This window comes from Falco biarmicus, chromosome 2 (genome assembly GCF_023638135.1).
Source record: "Falco biarmicus isolate bFalBia1 chromosome 2, bFalBia1.pri, whole genome shotgun sequence".
NCBI lineage: Eukaryota > Metazoa > Chordata > Aves > Falconiformes > Falconidae > Falco > Falco biarmicus.
The window spans coordinates 9,144,793-9,168,762 of record NC_079289.1 but is presented as its reverse complement, the minus strand read 5'-3'; the positions used below and the strand labels follow the sequence as shown (position 1 = coordinate 9,168,762).

Below are 23,970 nucleotides of genomic sequence, written 5' to 3'. Positions count from 1 at the left end.
ACAGCAACACTTGGAAGAAAATCTGATTTACAAGCCTGCTGTTCCCAAGTTCAGGACTGACAGGGATGCTGTGCAAGCAAATGCCAGTGAGGTACTTAAAATAGGGTATCGACTTGGGAAGAGATTAAGTGATTAAGTTTGATATTGCTGCCAGCTGCTAGCAGCAAATTGAAGGGCTAGAGATAAAAGTTTATGAACTCAAATCAGGACTTTTTCCCACCTCCCTGATTTTTCACTACAATTTGTTGTAAGCTACTCAGGAGAGGAGTCAAAATGCCACTGTCTCCATGTCAAACACTAGTTTCTTAAGAGAATAAGAGTCTGTTGGAATTTGATTTTGCCTGTAACAGAAGCTAACAAGCAAGAAGATGTGAAATCAAAGTTGTATTTCACCAAGTCTGTCAGCAGCAGTATTTCACACATCATACAAAGTTAGCTTCTGACAACATACCAAACAACTTCATATTTTAAAAATCTGAACTTTCAACTACCTTTTGATGCCATTTAACAATTTTCTTTTCATTAATATCAATGAACCTACATTTTCAGCTGCATGTGTTGCATTGCAATACCAATGTTGCCTTTTTACATTTTATCTGATGCAATATAATGTGATTTTTTTAGGCAAAATAGCTTCTGTGACATATTTTGTATTCTGAGAGAATGGAGACCGACCTTCCAGGAATTAAGTACTTCAGCATTGTTCACTACATACTACTACTTTTGTTATTTTCACACAACTTTATTTCATCTTTTCTTTCCTTCACATTTCAGATGCTAAATAGAAGCCCGTTAACATGTTAAAGCTTGCATACATTGCCACTAAGACTTAGAAATCATCATTTGACATAAAATGTGTTTGCCTACTCTTTCTGCTACACTTAACAAGCTTAGCTTTGCAAATTTTTCAAAACTGTTCCACTGTTACACAAACACCTTTCACAGGTTTGGGCTCACAAGCAGTTTCAATTCTTGACTCACAAATACTCTGAAAGCTACAAGAAACTCAAAGATGGGACAAGGAGCTTGACTCTTTCCCTTAATGTTTTCTAGAAATATTAGAAGTCTGACACACAAAATCCTCACATTGTAACAGGTCTGTAGGAAAAGTTAAGCTAGTGCTGTCACTGATCAAAGGAAGAAAATGTACTTGCTCTCACTGCAAAATGAAACTCTGATGCCAACAGGAGTGCTGGAGTCTAACTAGACAGAGTCCCACCAAAACGTATCCATCCTTCCAGGAAGTAATCGCAGTAAGATGAAAAACAGTCAGCTAGAAAGGACTTTAAAAGGTAACTTACTTAGTAACTTTATTATGATACTTTTCTCTATAGCTAGATTAAATAAAGTGACTTAGAAGAGCTCCCACCTTTCCAAAACTTCTTACACATCCTCAGTTTTCAAAAACAATAGACAACACATTCTTTCAAAAGGACATAATTCTGACAATCTTGTCTGAAACTTGGCTTGGACTTTGCTTACTCCATGACTGAAGTTTAGGAATGGGGCCTGACATGAATGTCAGTCAACAACATGATGTATATGGATTTGAAATTATTTTGAAATGACTGCTTAAGGAAGTTTCATATATTCATAGTAACCAAAACTGCATTCATATCATCTCTAGGACTAAACTCCCCTCATCATCTTTTGAAGAGTAATCCCTTACATTACCCTATTATCACCTTCTCTACTTTGAATAAAACCTACTAACTAGCTAACTAAAGCATCTCAATCCATATTACAGTAATTAACCATTACAACTTCTGCTGTTGATAGAAGCTACTATTACAAGTTGAATTTCAAAGCATTCAAACCTCACAACCCAGGAATTCACCTGCCACCTTTCATGGCCACATTAAAAATGGCATCTTTCAGCTATCCTTAGATCACTTGGAGCTTTCTTCCCACCTCTTCATGATTTCATGACAAACTTTCCATTGACAGCTGAACTTCAGCACCTTTCCTTAAGTGAAAGCTTTTGTTTTCTGTATCATTATGCTACATCCAATCTGGATTAGTTCAGCTCTTCCAGCCACTTTTTCCCACAACATCCTATTACTCCTCTATCTTAATTAATTTCACGTTCTTAACTCAAGTCATCAGCAACTTTCATTAACATGCTCCTTTTCTGTGACTAATCGCAAACATTATTTAAACTGTATTTTTAAAAACAAGAGAAAATGCAACCACAGCTTCATCAGGCAATCCTAAGCAACCCAATTACACATTAGACAAGAAAAACAAACCACAAACAAGAAAGTTAATGTTTGCAAAGTGTTTTCTCACTGCAGCTTTCTAGATTTAAATCTGGGGTTGCAAAAGACACTATTTCAAATAAACAATTTTCCAGCATTCCGAAACAAAACCACTGAATTATCAAATGTCAGTCACCAAATGACCAAACCAAGAAAAACTATTATATAAATCTGAACATGCGTAAACACAAACCATACCTGCTTTTCCTTTCGATGAGAATAGCCATATAAGAGGCAGGCAAAGCAGCACCAAAGCCAGGAGACCAAAAGTAGAACTTTCCAAGAATCTTCCTGAAAATGTAATTTGTACACGTTACATGCAAAGCAACCGAAACATTCATGTGCAATGAAAACTTTATTTTACTTTTATCATAAAATTACACACGGTTTATTAAGATTATATTTTTCCCTGTACATTAATCAACTTATAAATAAATACTAATCATTACGTTTTTACATTGGGTAGTTCTCAGAGGGGTTCCCAAAGTGCTTCATAAACATTACATACTTCATTAATGTATCCATTTCATTTAAAGGATTTCTTTCCTTCAAAGAAAGCAGTGCTTTCAAAAGATTCAAGAAATGTATCTGAAAAGTTGCAGGTACTAATCACAGACAAATATTCCAAAAGAACTTATTATTGTTCCTCTCTCTGCTACTTGTCCAAATATATCTTCAGCAAGATGTGCCTTATGGAATGCAGGGATGCAATCAGGTGAGCCAGAAATCAAATCAAATTATTATAACATATGTCATGCTCCAAAGGAGATAGTCAACTGATGCTAAAAACAGTAAATCACACATTTGCAGTAAGCCAAGGAATCAATCTGTACATTACAACTGGAAGCAACACTGACAGCCCAGTTCTGCCAAGGTTTTTTTGCAACTAGATCTGGATTTCACTCAAATTGTCCACACAATTTCAACTATCAAAATTCCTCCAACAGTAAGAGTTGAAAAAAACCAAAATAGTTACACAAATGACAAAATCTAAGAAAATATTTCTATAAATCGGTCACTGTTACAGGAGGAATACCAAAATGCATGTCAGAATGTCACCAACCACATTTCTGTTCATGACACTTGCACCTTCAAACTAATTCAGATTGATCAAAGAAGCAAACAATAGTCAGGCAGCCATGAAATGTGGTAGCAGGATAGCAAACATACCTCAATTACATCAAGGCTGCTCAGCTGATAAGCACTATCAGTTCAGGAACACAGAGTGTTACAATGGAGTATACCCTTCCAAAAACATGGTGAACAAAATACAACAAACAAAATGGCAAACATCCAGGGTAGAAAAGGAAATTTTCTTCAATAAAATTTCATGTTGACAACACAGAAGAGAGAACAAAGATAATTAATCAATACTATCTGATAGGCCACTTTCATTCTTGCTGTGAAAGGCATGATGAGCCTCATTTCATACTTCTCCTGCAAAAATAACATTAGCAGTGAGCAATGCCAGCTTATGTTCATAAGTGAAAAGAGAGCCAGTGTATCAGCAGCAAGTGATGTAATGGCAATTACACACACTGTTCATTCCCACGGCTGCAAAAGGATAATTTCTCAGGATGACAATGCCAAATGCTGCAGGAGCTAAAGTTCATTACTAGGACTCTCTCGGAAAGCAATTACTGTATGAAGTTTCAGAGAAGCCATTTTAAAACTGTTAATAAGTATGAACACATCTTACCAGACACACCTGTTAAGTAACAGAACAAATGTCTTTTCTGTGGGAAAGAAACAGGAATTTGTTCTTTTGGCACAGTTTGGAATCCCTCTGAAAATGCTTACATGTTTGGATTGATAAGATTTCTGAAACAACAGTAACATATTTTACATAAAATCTAGCGGAAATTAGAATGTCCAATCAGTGAGTGAAACATTTAAACTTCCGCTAAAGCAAATGAAAACAAGTTTTTGTTATTATTTGCATGGTTATTTTCATGTGGTCTGCAGTCAGAAACTGGAATGAGCAAGTGAGCTCCTCCAGGTTATGCATTTAATTCCTCAGTGTAAAAATGTATCCAAAACTCAAAGGCTAGTTGATACATAATGTTGAATCTAATTAAGCAAACTAATGTAAAATTGTACATGGACAAACTTAATTACTCTAGCTGCCAGACTAAAGGAACGAGGTCTTCATCAGGTTTTGCATTTAATAAAACTGAAAACCTAAAAATCACACCTTTCATTTAACAGATGTAATGCTTGTCAACCCTGGAGCCTAGCACTTCATCTGCAGCCCAGACAGATGCAGTCTTCTGCATCTCACCAGTGGAAGAGATTACAACCCCCAGCTGGCCTGTCACACATCCGTAACAGAGATCATCACCCCCGCTGCCCTGCCAACAGAGCAGCCTGGACATAGTCCCTAATCCACTTCAAGAAGCAAAAAGGAGGAGGGGGGGAAGTCAGCCAAGTTAGCTTGGTAATCCCTCCTAGAATGAGAACATCTATCCACAGCCTGAATCATTGTTGATGTGGGATTTAGAGGGTTTTGAAATTTCGCCCACCTATGAAATGGTGAGAATATTAAACAATGTCTGAACTTATTTTAATCGCACCTTCTTGCCTAAAGTTTTACATCCTTCAAAATATTTGCAGCAGTTTCAATTTTGGTGATTTTCCCCTAGCTGAAAGGAAACAAACACAAGAGCATCAAAAAGACCTATTACCACAAGCCAGACTTCTCACCGACAATTACGTTTCATATCTAGGTGTTTTAATTGTTACCAGATGACTAAGACCTATTTTCAGTATGCAGCGACTGAAGATTTGCTGGGACTTTGGTAAAGATATGAAAAGATGAAGTGGTTGCTTTATCCAGGACAGCTTATATGACTGCTAACACATCTCCTTGGCACTACAAAAGAAGGAAAGGGGCACCTCAAAACAGGATTTGTGCAGGTAAATATGAGTTAACACATCCAGCTACAGACCTTTTAATCTTTTGCTTTGGCCTAGAACTCCAGAAGGGTAAAATCAGTCAACTGCATGGGGCTTGCTGGACAACTTCGCTTCTGAATCACTGCTGCTCCCACTATAATATACCTTCCAACTGAAAAGATACAATAACTGTAGATTTGTATAACAGGATGCATGCTATTACATCCAATCTCTCATCACTATCTAGAATCAGATCTAGAGCATCTAGGTCTCCACAGTCTCAGACAATCTCTTTGGATGGTTGCAAATCAAGTTCAGAAATACTCAGGCCACAGTTATGCAGAACACCATAGAGGTACTGGTATTTCTTTGATAGATTAAAACATACAATACCAAATGGCATTCTGGGCTGGAAAATGATACGTAATTACTTTTGCTCTCAGGGGCTACTGAAAGAAATACAGTGTATTACACAGCAATACATTCAAGGAATCATACAAGTTCAAACAAAACGTTAAAGGAAAAAAAAACAAATATAAAAAACCCACACAAATTGGTTTAAAAAAAAAAAAAATGAAGTCTCACATTTCCATCTTCCATCACCCACCCAACAGCAGATGAGAGAAGCAAGCTTATACAGCTCCAGCTGCAAGACAATGTTGATATTAAGTACATTCCAAGTGAAGCACTTGTCAACATTATAATCCTAGAAGCTCTTAAAAAAAAAAAAAAGCATACAGTACTCAACTTGTAAAGACATCGTATATTTATACGGCTTTCTGTCTTGTTCACATTTGTTCTCCAAATAACACTTACTTGGCTTCTTGACCATATTCAAGTATGAACTGACTTGTTCAAAGAACCTATCCTTGACGACTCTCAAACACCTTCCTGATTAAAAGCAGCTAGTTTAAAGCCCATCCTTATGTAAGGATAGGACTGCTTTTTTTCCTTCTGATGCATTACTTTGCACTTTTCTCTATCCAGTTTCTTAAGTGACTGTAATCAACAGATCTTTCTAAAATTGATGGCAGGCAGTTTCAGAATCCTGTAACCAAAACAGTCTCAATCAATCTCTCACACTACTCTTTATCCCTTATCCAGGTTCTTTAGGTGTATCCAAAACACTGGCAACTTCTTCCTATCATGAAGACTGATTATTTATCCCTTGTTTTATTTCATATATATTAACTATTTGCTAATCATTTACTAATTCCTAAAGGAAAGAGGATCTTTCTTTGCAAAGAGCCCCAGCAAGCAATCATTTCAAAGTCATTTGGGAATTCATGAATACTGTGCCAACCCAATCATCAAGATACAAATTTATCCTTCAAAGGACACTAGCAAATTTGAAAAGTACGATTTTTCTGATAATAATGTTATCTGTTGTTCTCTGAAATGTCATTTTATAACTTTTACACATCCTACTCAATTGCTAAGGGTCTGAATTCTATTCCAGTCAGAAAAGCTGCAGAATACTCCTTATAGCTGGACGCACATACACTTCAAAGGGCATAATGAATACATAAGGCTGCCTAAACTCTTTCTTCTGTTGCCTCTAGTAGTGATTTGAGTTTACCAGGTCCAATTAGCACTCTAGCCAAAAGGCTCACATTTTTTATTTGCAAGTTCTGCAACTGCAGGTGGTGGGCAGTCCGCAGAGACCCTACCAGCAGAAATTCTGCTGCAGGTGACAGCTCTTTGTAACAGAAAAAGCACGTACATCTCCCAGGATGTTGGTTGCTTACTCTGCTGCACAGCTGTAAGAACAGCACGGTAAGCATTTACATGTATCCCTTGTCATGTTAAATGGTTAGAATCGTCCCTGGCACAGCTTTGGTCTGGATCAACCCAAACAATGCTTCAGGAGGACTTGGAGGGTGCAAGGGCTAGGTACCATTTCCATTACCCAGTGTGCATCTGGCCACGCTGGTTTGGAGGTCAAAACAGGTTTAGACAGCTATGCTCCACATAGGTGAACGTGATGCCATACCTACTGGCTTCAGAATAAGACACTAATCTCTTACCTGCTCCATTTACGAGCACAGACATAGCCACAGGTCTGCTAGGTGGCTAATAACCTCTGTTACAAAACAGCTGAAAACAATAAAACTTAAAACCACAACAGCTTAATTTAGGGAGTAATATCTAACTACAGCACTGAAGTAAGGCACTGCAGATGTACAGGCAAGTACCTGGCAGGATAAGGAAGGCCACTGTATAGCTCAGAGTAGTAAAGATAAATCAATATTAATACAACTCAGATTGCTAGAAAAACTCAATATTCTTTAGAGCTCATTACTGGAAGATTCACTTTGAACTTTGCAAATGATTTATTTAAAAAGGGTTCCATGGCTCCTCAGCCAGATCCTCCTCTTCTTAGCCTCCGCCCTCAGCTCTGAAGCAAAGTTCAGAAGCCTCTAAGCAGATCTAGAAGCAGGATGTAATGGGTTGATTAAATTTTGGAGGGACTGTTGAGTGCACTGACAGATAACTTTCAAAAATTCACAGCTATTGTATGCTTTATGTGTCTATGCATTTAGACCTAGGACATCATGATATTCATAAACAGGGAAGTTTAATTTTTAACTATCCTGATAATTACTTGAAATATACACTGGAAACAGATCAAAATACAGAAATACCACTTATACACATTTTTCAGAGCAAGACTGTATCTTACAGAAACACAGAAGTTGTGCTGGGAATTACTTCATTTATGACCACAAATAAGGAAAGCACAAACTTGGATGGTTGGATAAAGTTTAGGATTATTAAAAATCACCACAGCTCCTGCATCAGGAAAGCAGAAACTAACATGACATTATATCAATTCTTTCTAGGAGAGGAAGATTAGGCTTTCTCAGTTCCCCTCCAGAGCATATTTGAACACTATATGTTGAACAAGTAAAACAGAGAAGAGGAAGCAAAATTAATACATTGACTCATTATACAAGTGGTAAGACCAGAAATCAAGATGACGGCACAGCTGTCACTTTTGTTATTCCTACCCATTACAAACAAGCCTATTAAGAAAAAAAGGCAAATTATTATATAAATTGAAAAGTTACATAAAAATAGCTTTCCTGTTTCATTTCATTTTTAGCACAGTATACCAACCTTAGAATGCAAAAGCAAGCAATATACAAGGTTCCATTTGCTGTCAGAAAGGAAGTTGATTGCAAGATCTCAGGTAGCAGTTTGTGCAAATAATAGTCAAGTTTTCGTTTCCTGAGAATAGCTGCTATCTGAGGGAGAAGGAAAGAAAAAAAAAAAAAAAAGGGGGAGAACAAACTTTAATTCAGTTAGGCTCTTTTTTTGCATATTGTAAAAAAAAAAAAAAAAGGAAAATGAGACATGCCCATTTAAGTAGTAAATCAAAGCCTCTTAAATTTGCTGGGTTTATGAACAATACCACAAAGGTTTCCTTTGAACTTGTTCCAGCTGTTGCAATATTTATACCAGGAAATACATCAAGCAATCCGAAATGGGAAGTACAAGATGAATTCTATTACCTTGTTACCATTGGCCATAATAGTCAGAAACATTGTCTGCCAGGTATCAGAACTTCTAAGACGTGATAAATTTACACTGAGTTTTGTCTTCCAGGCAATCGGACTGTCACATAATTAAGGCCAGAATATCACTAAAGTAATCCAAACACAGGCCTTACACAGTGTCTATGAAGTGATGACATATATCTAAAGGTCTTCTACTCCAATTAACCAACTGCAAGTCCTCCAAAAAATGTTCACCATGTGCTGGAAAAACACCACATTCCTGACAAGTGTTATAGAAATGGTATGTTATCTCTAAAAAACTGCCTATAGTAAAAAACAGGCTGGATCTAAAAAATAAATGGGTTTTTTGGTCAGTTTAATGTATGTCCCACATTTTATAAAGAAGAGTTACTTAATGACTCAAGCACTGGAAGTCTTCAGACTCTCTTTTAGTTCACAGAAATTCTGCAACTATCTAATGGGAAGGCATAGAGAACCAGGCTCTTCTCAGAGGTGTGCAGGGGTACAAGAGGCAACAGAAAAGTTCAAGTATGAGAAACTCTGGTTATACCTAAGGAAGAAAATTTTTCTCTTGAACATGGCTGAATATTGGAGCAGGTTGCCCAAAGTGACTGTGGACTCTCCCATCACTGGAGATCCTCGAAACTCAGCTAGAAAAGGCCCAAAGCAACCTCATCCAACTGACCCTGCTTTGAGCAGAAGGCTGGGACCACACAGCCTCCTGAGGTCCTCCAGTCTGCATGCTCCTATGGCTCCATGAAATTATACTTTTGGGTGCACCATGAGACAGATTTTATTGGGGTGTTGTGGTTTTTTTTCTTTTTTAATAGCATAAATCTGCACTGATCTCTCAGGGAGTCTCAAAACTGGCAGGCATTTTCAGTCAATGCTTAGAATTAGTTAAGTTCCAAACAGAGCGGGCTTCATACTGCTGGTGCTGATGAGAACAACGAAAGACGTCCTGTCGAATCAGTATTGGCAACACGTCTCAAAGTTTCAGTTCCTCAATTTAAAAACAAGGGAGAGGGAGCTGTTCTTCTGAAACAACATCCACTCATACTGAATAGCAAGTAGATATTTTGGATTCAGAGATGGGCCAAGGACTCTGCTAAAACCACATGAAAGTTCTGCCAAAAAGTGTTTTTTAAAATGAAGCTTGAACTAAGGATTAAGGAGAAATACATGCATGAACAGACTTCTGAAAACAAACTTACACATTACTTAATCAAGTGTCAAGACTGCTTAAACTGTAATGGATTAGGCAATAATGCAATTCAGATAATCTTTCTGTTGAAGCAAAGTCTGAATGTAGTCTAAATGCCAGATCACTAGTTGCTACCTCCTTTGCTATTCTAGCCTGTTGTACAAAGGCCATGAAAATTTGGAACAAAATTATATTTTTTCCTTTTAAGAACACAGACCTTATACCTGAAGTGTGAAGCTTTACTTCCTCAGACCAAAGTGTCAGAAGTGCAACAGGCGAAGACTGGTATCTAATAAATTAATATCATATCAAAGTCAAAATTTTATTTCTATAGCTTCTCCAACAAGTTTCAGGCCAATATAAATTTCTGCTTTCCCTTCTCTTTACTATTCTACCCTCAAGTAAAAAAACAGAAAGGAACCAGGAATAATGACACACAAACCAGTCCAAAGAAGCCCTGCACATGGTAACTGAAAAAGCTATATGTGTAAGGGCAATGGAGCTTGATGCATGCCCACCAAAAAAAACCCCAACCAAAATCAAATAATGCTTACCATTTTCAAAGCGCTTTATAGACGTCAACTAAGCTAAATATTGCGTACAGCTGAAAACTGTCAAGAGCAGACTCTGGAGGAGGCTCTACCCCTCTCCTCCGCCACCAATGGTGTGATTACATGGAAAAAATACCAGAGATGCTTCTGGACACCACCTTGCTCTCCCTTTCAGTTTCACACACTTCAGAAAAGTACCATTAAAGTTGAGGCTGGCAAGACAGAAAGATTATGCTATCTGCCAGCAGTTCATGGTTCCTGCTGGGATACAATTCACGCAGGTGAGCTGGGAGGACACTGTGATGAAGGCCAAATTCTTACAGTAAACGCACTTGCTCAAGGATTACCAGTAGACATCAGTAACAGATAGCAGCATGGAAAGAGAAGGCATCAGGACATCCGGTAAATACTTCCTTGGCAACTGTTAACCTCCATGAAGATACCAACAGATGTAGCAGAAGGTCTGCAAGTTACCCGAGACTCCCTGTAGAGTCTGACAGACAGAAACGAACATTTCATTGACATTATGGTCTCAGCTCTCCAGCTACAAAAGGAGTATATGAATCCTAGGCATGATATTTAGGCACCTCAGGGTGGTCTGTATCAGGACCTTAGTGTTGATAGCTGTAAAAGTTAGTTTGAGGTGTTATCCGCTACAGAATGAAGGACTGCAATTCTAATGCAGCTCAATGATCAGTTGACTACCACATATCCAGGAATGGCCAAAAACAGCTCCACACCTCCCATTACTTCTACCATCCTTCTCCATGGTTTCTTAGTTTCACTCTTCTCTTTTTGAGATGGAGTGACTAGAATTTTACAAAACAAAATTCTTCGGTGCTAACAGATTATTGTCAGTTTTCAGCTTTAGTAAGATAGTAAGGCACATCTGCAACACAAGTGAAACGCTGCTGTGTGAAGTAACGCCACAAGTGTTTGCTGCTGTAGGAAACCCAGACACAAGGCTGCCTCACCTCAACCTCAGGCTGCGCCTGCTCCCTCACCTCACCCCCTAACCCAGTGGTTTAGCCATAATCCAGGGAACAGAAGCAACACGCTCTTCACACCCACTCTAAGGCCATGATTTCACAGGAGAGAAAAGCATAATCCGCTTCCAGCGCTGCCTCTCCCTCTACTTCATTTCTGAAGCCATGATGCTTCTCCTGCTTATTACCCTTTATGAGAAGGAGACAACTGTCCAAAAAATGTCTGGAACCAGGGAGAGGAGATTCCATCAAATGTCAGTGGATTAAGACACAGCTTTCACTTACTCATGACTTCTTCTGGCAAACCACAGCAATGCAGCCTTACCTATCTCAGGATGAAGAATGCTCCAGCATCTCCTCTGACGAACAGCGGCTTAGCAACACACCAGACGTGCTGCAACTTCCTGGACTTCCATAGAACACTGAGTCACTCTTAAAATCTCTTTTTCAAGGCACTCAACAACCTGGCCTTTGGATATTTAAAAAGACTACACAACCCTCTGGGAAAAAGACTGTCATTAAGAACTCCACCCTTCTAGGGAACTTACATTTAACTAAGACAACCCTTCCCTGGTACAGCATCACCTTTCCTTTAAAAAAAATAAAAATATCAATAAGACTGTGGAAGAGCTCCCCAGATACTAACAGCAATTGCTGACTGCACCACCTTCCATTCCAGATAGAAGGCACATGGCTTTCACTTCTCATTTACATATATATTGTATGTCATCCACGTTAAAAAATGACAAAAACTATAAAATCAAAACATCAACTTGTAATCATGTCTCTCTAGGAAATAAAAGACTTAATGTTAACTGATAACCATCATAACTCCAATATACCATAAAAACTCTATCACGCAAGCCCATATGCTCGTGACTGACATTTAAAGTAACAATTAGATAATGGCACTTTCTCAAGCAGATTTTCTTTCCGCAGATAAGGAATATCCAGGTTTGAAATACTTTGGTAACGTTAAAGATTTATTTATTCATCAAGAAAAATTCCAACCCTATCCAGAATTAAGCATTTGAGTCAGGATACAGCATGAGCACTCCTTGTAAGTTAATTCACAAGAATTCCAAGATACCTAGAAAGTAATAAAGAAAACCTACATTTCAAAAACTAACATTGACATTTTCCTCTCACCACAATTTGAGTTTTCTTACACTGTGACATTTTATGCACAAAAAAAGAAGGTTTAAGCAGTAGTACAGTCCACAGATACAGTCTTTATTTGGCCTATGCAAGCATTAAACAGACGTCAGTACTCATTATTCACAGTCCATACCAACAGCTGAGCTGTTTGCCTCTAACAGCCCTTGCAGCCCTTCCTGCAACATAACCCCACTTTCTCCTCTCTCAAAACCAGCAGAGCTTAAGCCACCAGAGCCCTAGAAATAGGACGGAGTCCAGCTTTGCCAACATTTCTTACATTCTCATCTTCTGATACAGTCAACCAGTAAATCCTGTCTTTCTCAATCCCCCATAAGAAGTATTCTCCTAGATGCCCAAACACTCAACAACTAAGAGCAAAAGCGAATTTATAGCAAATCATGCACTGCCACAGGGCAGATGGCCCTAACATTTCCATAATGGTTTTAGAACTTTCTAATTTCCTTCTATCTACATCCTCATGTTCTAGCTCTTGATCTCCCTTCAGTCCAACACAGGCTGCAGAAAATAGATACAGTGCAGAAGAAGAAACAAATGAATCACAGTTAGAGGAATGGAAAAGATCGATGGGGGAAAAAAGGACAAGGCAAAAAGAATCCAAAATATCTCATCATTAAAAGCAAACAGCAGAGCTAGAAAAAAACACAACATTTCAGGGAAAAAGCTGGAAAGAACAGGTTTAATTCTAAAAAAAAAAAAAAACCACCACCCGATATGTTAAAATATTAACAAAGTACACATAGAATTTTCAAGCCTTCAAACAACATAACACAGGATTAAAGAATGTTTTAATGTTTTAAGTGCCTTTTGCTACTTTTCCAGTAATATGCAAATCTGTAACACAAAATTCCAAGCCTACGAGATTAGACTTCTGTTATTTATGACAGCCAAGTAACACACCTGTCACTGTATGCTGAAATTTTAAGAAATTAAAAAATCTCATAGCAACAAGTCTAAAGAATTAGTAGTGCACGTGCAGATAGCTTAAGAAAATTATATTTATTGTTGTATTTGGTTCATCTGCGCATAAATTGTACTCACAACAAAAACCCAGAAGAGACTATTAAATAAACTACGTAGTCTGTGTATCACTGGATGTTATAAGAGTAAGCATATGTGGATCTGGATGAAATTTAGACAGATCACAAACCACTGCAGTCCTCAGACAACAGAACTTCTGCATGCTACAGTCAGAAAAGACAAATACATTACTCTTTAACAGCACCTCCAAGTGAGAAACTGATTTGATGAAATATACCCTGATTGTGTGACATCTGTACCCTACACAAACACAAAAGGAAGTGGGGGGATTAAACATCTGCCAGCCTGACTTTCAGAGAAAATATTTCCGGTCCCAAATACAACTTAGTTTGGTACTAAGATGTGGTCAGGTAAAGTGTTTTAAGTAAGGTAAGTCAAGCACGGGGGGGGGGGGGCAAAAAAGAGTTTCTTTCCACACCTGAGGAATGATCTAACACTGCCTAGTGTTCCATTACTATCCACATAAAAACTGAAAACAGACAGACTATGACTTAAAATTTTTAAGAAAAATAACTTTTTTCCTCACTTCTGCATACAACTGTTTAAAACTTGAAACCCCAAACTCAATTATGATTTAATGCAGGCCTGACAACTTTAGCAGGCTTTTGAAGAGAACTCCACACCCTCGTTACTTACAAACAAAGGGAACGAACAGCCAGACTAATACATGGCATACTACAGCAAAAGACATAACTACAAATTTGTCCTCCAAAAACCTTGAACACACAAGCACCATAATGATTCCCTAAACAGCTGATTATCTTTTATGCACCTAGCCCAGACTGGAAGATTTCTCCTTCTCCTGTTCATCAACATAATGTAAACCGACCACAGATTTACTCTCAGATGGTAACCACCCCCATCTCCCTTACAATTTAAAACAAACTCTGATTTAACTCTCACTAAAACACTTCAGTCATTATCATTTTAAAATAGATACAAAATGTTCATATATATGAATATCTCTCTCATTTATTCTGAAAAAAAGAAGCTCTAAAATGGTTTTTCCACCTACACTAAATATGAGAGACAGGCTACTACATCTCTAAGACTGTTTTCACGTGAACAGAGATGAGGGTAGGAGGAAACATGGGTTTTAGACTTTTAACTAAATAACCACATGGAGAGGAGTTGGACAGAGGAGCTCACCTCTCAAATCAAATGCAAACACTCTTAAAGTAATACCCTAGTCACTCTAAGAATAAGCATTGTTCATGATTTGAACCCTAAGGCCTACTGTATTTTATGTCTGAAGTATTAAAAAAAAAAGCCTACTCGGTAAAAATAAAGAACTAGACAGAAAAAAAGTATTTTCTAGCATTAACTACAGAACTCACACAACAGCATTTTGACTCTCCAACATGAAAATGTAATTACAAAAAATCAGTCCACTAGATTCAGCATACCACCAGTTTTGTGGAAAGTACACTGCTTAAGTTCTTTCTTTTTTAATTTTATCTTCATATACAAATTTTAAGCCCTGTAGAACTAAGAAATCATAATTAATTTATTCTGTCTTAACCATGGAACAAATATATGCATTTCCAACACCATCCTTAAAACAGAGCTACATAGTGTAGTGCAAGACTTGAGCCAGACTTTCAAAGTGTTCCAGCAGAAAAGGAACACAAGATTCAACAACGAGCTTTCCCATGATCAGAGGCACTGGTCAGGCCTGATTAGTTTAACAATGTCACACCCACAAGTAATCAACACCCAACTGCAGTAACCTAAGCTTCACCTCCAGTATCCTCAGCCTCCACCTACGTCCCTGAACTACCGATCCCACAGGAGCCATCGCCCACAAAGAGTGGTTTGACCTAATGAACGTGCTAATTTGCTGACCAGTGTACACAGTCCAACAGGCTACATGGCAGGCTACAAAAACCAAAGGCCTTGCATCAACTCTGCCATCATGTGTACATCATTGCTCCTCTCCCACGTCCACCAAACCACCACTTCCGAAGTTTCTAAAAAGTTTAAGTCTTTAAGAACACTATCTCCCCCCATCAAATGTTAGCCAACACATACAGCACTGATTGACGGAAACGGGGAAAAAAAGCACTATCACGTCTCTCTCATTCCTCCACAATAACCAACTAAAGTCAAGCTTATCATAACTAACTTTTATTTTAAAAAAAGAAAAAAGCTATAGAAATACTCTGACACCTAGCCAAATCTCCAGGAAGGCAAAGTTCAGTGACATTTATAAAAGTGACTATCTGGCACATTTAGCCACCTTTAAAATGCAAATTTAGAGACAATGAACAATGCTGTGTGGATAGTTTATAGAATACATATGCCGGGAGTCATTAAAAAGCCAAGGAAAATTTTAGAACTTAAGGCAAGTGTGCATGCTAAAAGCAAAGCAATTCTCAGTATTTAAACCAGTTAAGAAAATACCTCAGATTACTCAAGTAGCAGGCAGGACTACAGATGGATGTCAGATTTCTTTCATAATTATTTATATTTATCATTTTGTATGAATTTTATTACAGTATTCCTATGCTTTATTAAAACTATTTTTAAGTACTCTGGAGTAACTTCATCTCAAAATGTCCTCAGGTAACACTTGGGTTTTACAAGGCACTGTTCAAATCAGCAGTTTGTTCCTCATGCCTCCTCTTAAACAGTCAGATTTGTTGTTTCTCAATTAGCTGGTCCCTCCCTGATTTCATGGATTATAAAACCTGGCTTCCAGATTTTTCTTCATTTCGTAAGTCAGTTCCTGCAAAACCCTGAGGAAGAGCATGTGCCTCCTGCTTTCTGACTTCATCCATCCCTTGTGAGATGTTATACGAGGACCACCATCAGGGGGGTTGGATTGTTTTGATTTGTTTTTTTTAAAATTTTCCGTATCATCCACTCAACTGAAAAAAAGATACGAACAGTACTCGTGCACTCTTTGAATGACATCTAATTACCTTCAAACCTGGCATTGCTCTCATGCCATGATGATGTATCTCCACCACTTGTTTCCCTTGCACTTAAATGAGTAGAAGGCTATTTTTCATTCCCCAAAAATGTCTAACTCGGTATAAGTTTCAACAATTTTCCTCCTACCCTGAAATTCTTGCACTCTGCTATACATCTGTATCAACTTAAGAGATTTACATGTTCCTGACAAACAGTCCCTTTAATACTTTTTGCTAATTGGCAGTACTTGCAGTGTCTTTACCAAGATCTTTGCTCAGGCAGTCAAGGCTGGGGCTTTCCTTGCTTTCCACCATTACCGTGATACAGGCTCCAGGTTACTCCCTGCATCTCTGAGCATAAATTCTTCAACCCACCTCAATACATTAACCTATTCTTCTAAAATTCTCAGTATCTCAGCAAAAGAGTATTTTTGTTTATTTTCAAATTATAGAATAATTTTACTGGTCTGGCCCAAAAGCCACCTGAACAGGGCAGAATGATCACAGCCTCGAAGGAAGATGCCACAGCCAGGGTCTTACTTAAGTAACATTTAAGTTAATTTTAGTCATACTAAACCCAGCTTCCAGAAGAATCTAAAGGCAAGAACCTGACCTACACATCATTAATAACACAGCACAGAGATACGGGACACTACACGGTACTAAAATGATCGGATATCCCAACACAAGCAACCACATACCACCATCACAGCAACTCCAGGTCCCGGGTCCTGTCAGAAAGGAGTTTCTTGACAGGCTACCCGAGATCCAAGCTGGCATACAGAAGCTTATTCAAGGGTAATACTAACATCCTTCTTAGTGTGCCCACCCTACTTCCACATACACAATGCTTGACAGTGCAAACAATAAACATATTTTAATATACCCAGCAATGCTGGATGATTTTAGAATACAATCTGGCCAGTACAGCTTTCCCACACACCTCAGAAGGATGATACACGATGACTATGTCTACCTGGTAGATAAGACAGGATCTGGTTTAGTGTTAGGTGGCTCCCTAGCTTTGCTCAGGAACAAACCACTCTCCTTAAAACAAACCACACGTGAAATGAGCCTGAAGCAGCAGCAACATGGCCAGCATGCACCATCCATCCTTGGGGCTAATCTCCAGCCCTAGCCTACAGCAATGTGCGTAGAGCCAAGAAAGTGATGCAACACGCACACTTTGTTCTACCTCACTTCGATCCTTGGGGATTCTGTCTTCCATCAAACAGTTTTCAGAGTTATTCATTAGTGCAATTATTAGGTTTGTTTTTACCTCTAGTCAGGTGGTGGTTTATCTGTGAGGAGACCTGCCAGCTGCCATGTGCATGACTGCCTGGCCCATGCTGTCCTAGTACCACTGTCCCTCCCACATTCACACAGGAACAAAGAACACCTTGTACTTGTGCAATTGCTGACAGCATTTGCATCTTTAACAATATCATATGCAATGCTGTGCTAAGGAGCTCACAAAATAAATAATGCAGATCGAGGGAGGGAAAGAATACAGATACTCAGCAGTCAAAGAGCGACTAGGAAGGCAACAGCACTGGAATCGTAAGTAGGAAAAAAAAACTTTTGACGCAGAAAGAGAAAGAAGCCATTGGCATCTATGAACCTGAAGGCTATTAGAAGCACATATGTGCTTCTATATATATATGTTATATATATGTTCTATATATATGGCACAAGTATGAAAAATACTACAAATGAGACCAAAACGAGTATGAAATGAGTATGAAGAGAGCATCAAAAGTGAAACCGAAATTAGTATGAAAAGGGTATGAAAAGAAATTAAGTGAAAGAAATCGGTAGCATACAGCAAGCCCTGAGGACCAATAAAAAACGTAGTGGAACAGCAGGCTCCAGTTACACCTGTTCTGCTAAATAATTGCCTGAACCATCGCCCAGTCCAGAGGACAGGCGGAACAGAGCTGCCGGCATCCGCACTGCTTTGCCTGGTGCTCTATGCCAGCGGGTCTGTCTGGAAGAGAGGTGTGTGGCGACAGAGCCAGGAGTAAACGAACAGTCAGTGTGAACTACGAAGGGGCCAGTACTCAGGCTGTTGCCTGGCTGTGTTGTTCAGCAGCAGAGGCACACTGGGTGAGGAAGGGCAGCAGATGTAGAGTGTGAAGGAGCCAGTGCTGGGAAGGAAGGGCAGGAGAGATGTTGGTGGGGAAGGGAAGGCCTGTGTTTGACAGAGGAAGGCCAGGACAGAAGTTAGGTTGGAGAAGGGGAAGAGGGAGCCCAGCTTAAATTAAGTGAAGAAAACAGATGATCAGAATAGGAGAAAGAAAAAGTGAATGATGCAAATTACTTTTGTCATCCCATAGGCAAAAAGTTAGAAAAATCAGCGTAACTGCAAAGTAGCAAACAGATGATTTTTACCTTATTTAGATTAACAGGAAATGTTACCACCAGATCCAATTATCTCTAATATACCACAAAGATTTCATACTAATAAATAAGCATATTCACCTACTGCAAGATGTACCATCATCAAAAAAGTGCCTAAAACCTACAGACCCCCAGGAAACAGAGGACTTTGCTCTAACGCAAGTGATGAATGGCAGATTTCCCATGTGAAATCAACAGAAATCCCAGGAAACAGAAGCTGAAACAATTCAAATCCAATATTCTAGCCTCTCATTTCCCTTTCCCCAGCTTTACACAATTCCCCTGTTAAATCATTAACTTCTCCCCACCTCTGTGAATCTCAAGAAGTCTGAATTCTTCAACTTGGGAAAAACAAGATTATGTCTTCACATTTTCCTTAGCTCTGACTCCTCAAAAAGAAAAAAAATTTCTAGATAGAACAAAATACAAATAACGAAGGCCTTTTTCAGTAAAGTTTTCTTAAGATATCAAGGCAGGCATTTATTTTAAGCATAATAATTATAAGGTTTATTTGGGAGATTGTTTGGGGTTTCTTTTGGGAGTATGGGTGTTAAGCAATTTTTAACCTTTTTTTTTTTTTTTTTTTGTATGAGTGGGTCTCAGAAGACTTATGCATTGGGACGCTTGGTTTGTGAAATACAAGCAATCTTAATTATGAAATAGGCATTCCTGTCAGCCACTTTGTATGGGGAGGGGCAAGTCAACTTAGATATAAACCCTACTCTTGCTAAAGCAATCAATTTGTCCTACAGCAAAAATAAGACAATGAAAGTATGATATCTGAAAATTGCATTGTTTCCAACTAAAAAAAATACTCAGTCATTTTAAAAAAAAAAAAAAAAAAAAAAAAGTACTGCATTACTTCAAAGCAAAGACTCTTTACAGCCATTTACTGAAAACCAGTATTTCGCTCATCAAATACTAGCATCAATTAATTTGGCTCCATCAGTCTCCAACTGATTGATGAGCAGCAAAACCTTTAAGAGATGTGGCGTGTAGCTGTTAAAATGAGTGTGGGCTCTGGATTAAAACTGTCCCTAACCATGATCTCTCCTAGAAGACCTCTGGCAATTTATTCACATCTACTCATTCTCATTCATTTCCACACAAGCTTTTGTGAAAAGAAACTCTTTCATCTACTTTCCTTCGTTATTACCTTGTGGCAACAGGAGGAACAAACAAGCAGAAGCCATTTTACAGGCTTGACATAGAAAAACTACGTGCAATTTTTTTGTCGTTGAGCTCTACAAAGGACAGGAATTAAGCAGTACCAGGAACATTCTACACATACACTGATATAACTATAAAGATAAAACAACTTAAGTTCATCCCCTTACATGAATCTCAGACTACAGAAAAGGACTGAACATTTGTGCTGTCCAACAGCGATATTCCATTTAAAAATTTAAGCACAGCTTAAAGTCTGGCAATGAATGAATTTAGCGATGCCTCTCCTAATTCAGGAGTGTTCCTTCCCTCCCAGGCTACTGAATGTGCAAGGCTCCTGCTTCCTCCTCTGCAGTCCCCACTGCACTCTTTCACTCTTTACCTTAAGTGGGCTCTGGTGCTCATCAAACCCTGCTCAATAAATCAATAAAATTCATTAATGTAGTTGAAAATTACCCCAGCTAAAAACAGGGTAGTAACATCTTCTGGGCTAACAGGTGAATCAAACCTGCTCAAGGAGAGATGAGGTCCAAGACCCCACAAAGAAAGGAGTATAGTTATATGCCTGGGAGCAAAGTCAGGCAAATGCTACCGCCTTCTTTAAGTAGCAGCAAGATTTTAGAGCAGCTCAGCTTTAGATTACTCTGGTAAGTCAGGTTAAACACTGTCAATAAAAACCCAAGAAAAATAAAAAAATGTAAAGAAAGCTGAGTAAAAACTGATGCAGATTTTTTGTGGTACAGCATGACACTGGTTGAGAAGGTTCCCACCCCACCTTGGATTTGTGACAAGATATAACTGTTTATGGGGCCAAAGTGCAAAAAAGATGAGGAAAACTTTTTGGATTTTTAAGTTTGTTTCTATGGGGCCACAGTGTAAAACAGATCAGGAAAATATATTGGATTTTTAGGGTTTTTTCTCTTTTGCTTTCTCCCTATCCTGTGACTGCAGAACTGAGTGAACCATAATGTAGCTATGAGCAGGAACCTCTTTACCAGGCTAGGCTGCTGCTAGAGAACTTTGATTTAATTACAGAGCTGTTTAAACTGCTTTATCTTTAGCCAGACCTGACACATCACCACTACACCTCTTATGGCTCATTTGAGTCCCATTCTCTGCTGGCACAAGTATTCATGCACCCACAGAGCAAACTGGATCAAAAAGCAAACACAAAGAAAAATAATGACTGGGGGGAATGTTCTTCTCTGTATGGGTTTCCTGACCCAAGCTCACTGTATGCTGACATGAACAGCTGCCACTTCTGTTTGTGTCAGTTCAGAGTGAAAGTGCTCACTGTCAGACACGATGACTCCTCAGGTCCACACTACTACCAGTTATTAACTTTTTTTTTTATCATGTAATTAGATGGCATCACAATTTTCACTCAAGGCACACTTCAACAGGAGCTTAAACTAATTGTGTCGGGACTGCTGCAGTCCCACTCCTTCCCTTCTCTTCATTACATGCTCAATAATTTTGTTGTACCAGCACTGGTATAGAACTGAAACTACAGACTTCCTTTCTGTAAGAAAACTACAGTTTTTCTTTCTTTAAGACTTAGTTCGGAGCCACCTTGGTAGCCAGCTCACCACTCAATCCTCCAAGCACCACTACAGGAGAAACACAGAGGTGGAAGCAGAAGGAAGTGCTCACCTGCAGCGATTCCAGCCTAGAACAGCTTGCAGGGTATGTTTACACAGATGGATGCAAACAGATCCTGACTCCTCTACCTACACCCTAATTTACTGGAAGCAAGCCAGCTGCAACTGAGGTGATATAACCAAGTCTAACTGTACACTCAAGCAAAGATACCTCACCTGTAGGATACTTGCTGAATACTTAAGATTTATTTAGCTTTAATGTATTTTTTTCCCCTTGCTTCATTATACAATGGAATCTCCTTCACATAAGGCACTTATTACCAGGATGCCTCCAACAGCAATACATGCATGCAGTACACTTGCTATCGCGAAGACACTATGCTAGCCTCCCAGGCAAACACCAAGTGGTTTTATTCAGGTGTCATAGGTACTGGAAAATGGCAAAAAAAGGACATTCAGGTTGTGCCCATGCCCTCCTACCCACCAGCTTCATCCCTGTCACAGCTTATTATGCCATCAGACTCCACCATCCCCCATGCCCTCCATCTCCCCTCCCAGGCCCAGCCTGAACACACTCCCCCTCTCCTGTGCCTCCCTCCCAAAGCACCAGGTTCTCCCCGACCACAACCCTTACACCCTCCACCCCCCAAACCAAGCTGCCCACACCACCAGCTCTCCTCCCCAGCACCAGACTCCCCCCAAAACATCCTGGCTGCCTTCCGCCCCCCTCACCCCAGGGTCAGGCCACCCCTTCACATCTCTCCTGCTCCCTCCTCTGCCCTCAACCCAGACCAGCCTCCCACTCTCGATATGCCTTCTACCCTTACCCCCCACCCCCACTCCAGGCCACACTCCCCCTCCCCCGGCTCTGATATCCCACGTGCCCTCCCCAAACATCCTAATGCCCTTCCCCCTCACCTCAGGCCTGGTTCCCCGCCATCCCTCGTACCCTTCCCTTCCACCCCAGGTCCCGCCCGCCCTGGTATCCCCCATGGTCTTCCACTCAAAAACAAGGCCAGCCTCCCCCTTCTCCGATGCCCCTTGTGCCCCTCCCTCAGGCCAGCCGTGCCCACACGCTCCTCACGCCCTCGCCCCCGCGGGCCAGCCCCTGCCCTCACGCCCCCCGGCCCCGCGGACCCACCAGGTAGAGGGTGCCGTAGATGCGGAGGGACTCGGCCAGCGCCCCCTGCGTGACGTGCAGGACGGCCCAGGAGCAGCGCGGGTGCCAGGTGTGCCCGATCTCATAGCAGCTGTGGGGGATGGACTTGCTCAGCGCCGCCATCTTTGCCGCGCGCGGGGAGGGGGCGCGCGCGCCCGCCGCGTCACCGCCGAAGCAGGAGAAAGGTCGCGCGGGGCGCTGGCGGCGGCGGCGGGGTTACTCGCGGGCATCCGCTCCCCCTCCCCCCCCGCCTCCCCCCCCCCCCGCCTCGCGGCTCGCGTGAGGACCGTAGCCAATCCGCGGCCGCCGGGGGGCGGGGAGCGGCCGGGGGCGGGGTGGCGCGAGCCTCCGCGCGGGGCGCGTGGCGCACGTGGGCTGGGGGCGGCGCGCGGTGCCGTTCGCGTCCCGCGTGTCCCGGCCGCCTGGCCTGTCCCCACGCCCCGCCGCTCCGGGCAGCGCCGCGCTCCTGCCGCCGCCCCCCCGCCGCGGCCCTCCTCCCGCCGCGGGGCTTGCCCGGCGCGCCCCTGCCCGGTGCTCCGGCGCCCCTGCCCGGTGCGCCCCTGCCCGGTGCTCCGGTGCCCCTGCCCGGTGCGCCTTTGCCCGGTGCGTCCCTGCTCGGCGTGCCCTTGCCCGGTGCTCCGGTGCCCCTGCCCGACGTGCCCCTGCCCGGCGTGCCCTCGCCTGGTGCTCCGGTGCCCCTGCCCGGTGCGCCGCTGCCCGGTGCTCCGGTGCCTGTGCCCGACGGGGCGCCGCGGGTAGCGCACGTAGGGAGAGGCTGCCCGGAGCGCCCTCCGTCACCCCGGGGTGGGAGCGGCGGGGGGGGCCGGCGCCTCAAGCCTGGGTACCCCCGGCCCGGTCGCGGGCTGCGGGCGGGCTCCGCAGCGACCGATGTAGCCAAGGAAGGGGCGGGGGGGGGGGGGGGGGGATAGCGAGAGCGGGCCCAGGGAGAGGAGAAGCTTGAAAGAGGCCGATTCTGTTTTGGAAAGAAGGGGAGTGGGATATGGGGGGGGGGCGTATGGGAGAAGGAGAGGGGTGGGATATGAGGGAAGGGGGAGTGGATGGGGGGGGATATGGAGGGGGTTTACAGAACCCTGAT

At 41.2% G+C, this 23,970-nt stretch overlaps 1 protein-coding gene across 1 annotated transcript in view; it reads right to left on the bottom strand.

Moving 5' to 3' along the window:
* The window catches only part of TMEM135 (transmembrane protein 135), a 189,455-nt gene extending 166,325 nt beyond the window's left edge, over positions 1-23,130 (bottom strand). Inside the window, exons 1-3 of the mRNA XM_056327900.1 lie at positions 22,857-23,130; positions 8,274-8,401; positions 2,457-2,549 (exon numbers count right to left, since the gene is read on the bottom strand). Of these exons, the coding sequence (XP_056183875.1) occupies positions 2,457-2,549; positions 8,274-8,401; positions 22,857-22,997 (362 nt within the window). The 5' untranslated portion in view covers positions 22,998-23,130. The remainder of the gene's footprint in view (positions 1-2,456; positions 2,550-8,273; positions 8,402-22,856) is intronic.
* Between the last annotated feature and the right edge of the window lie 840 nt (positions 23,131-23,970).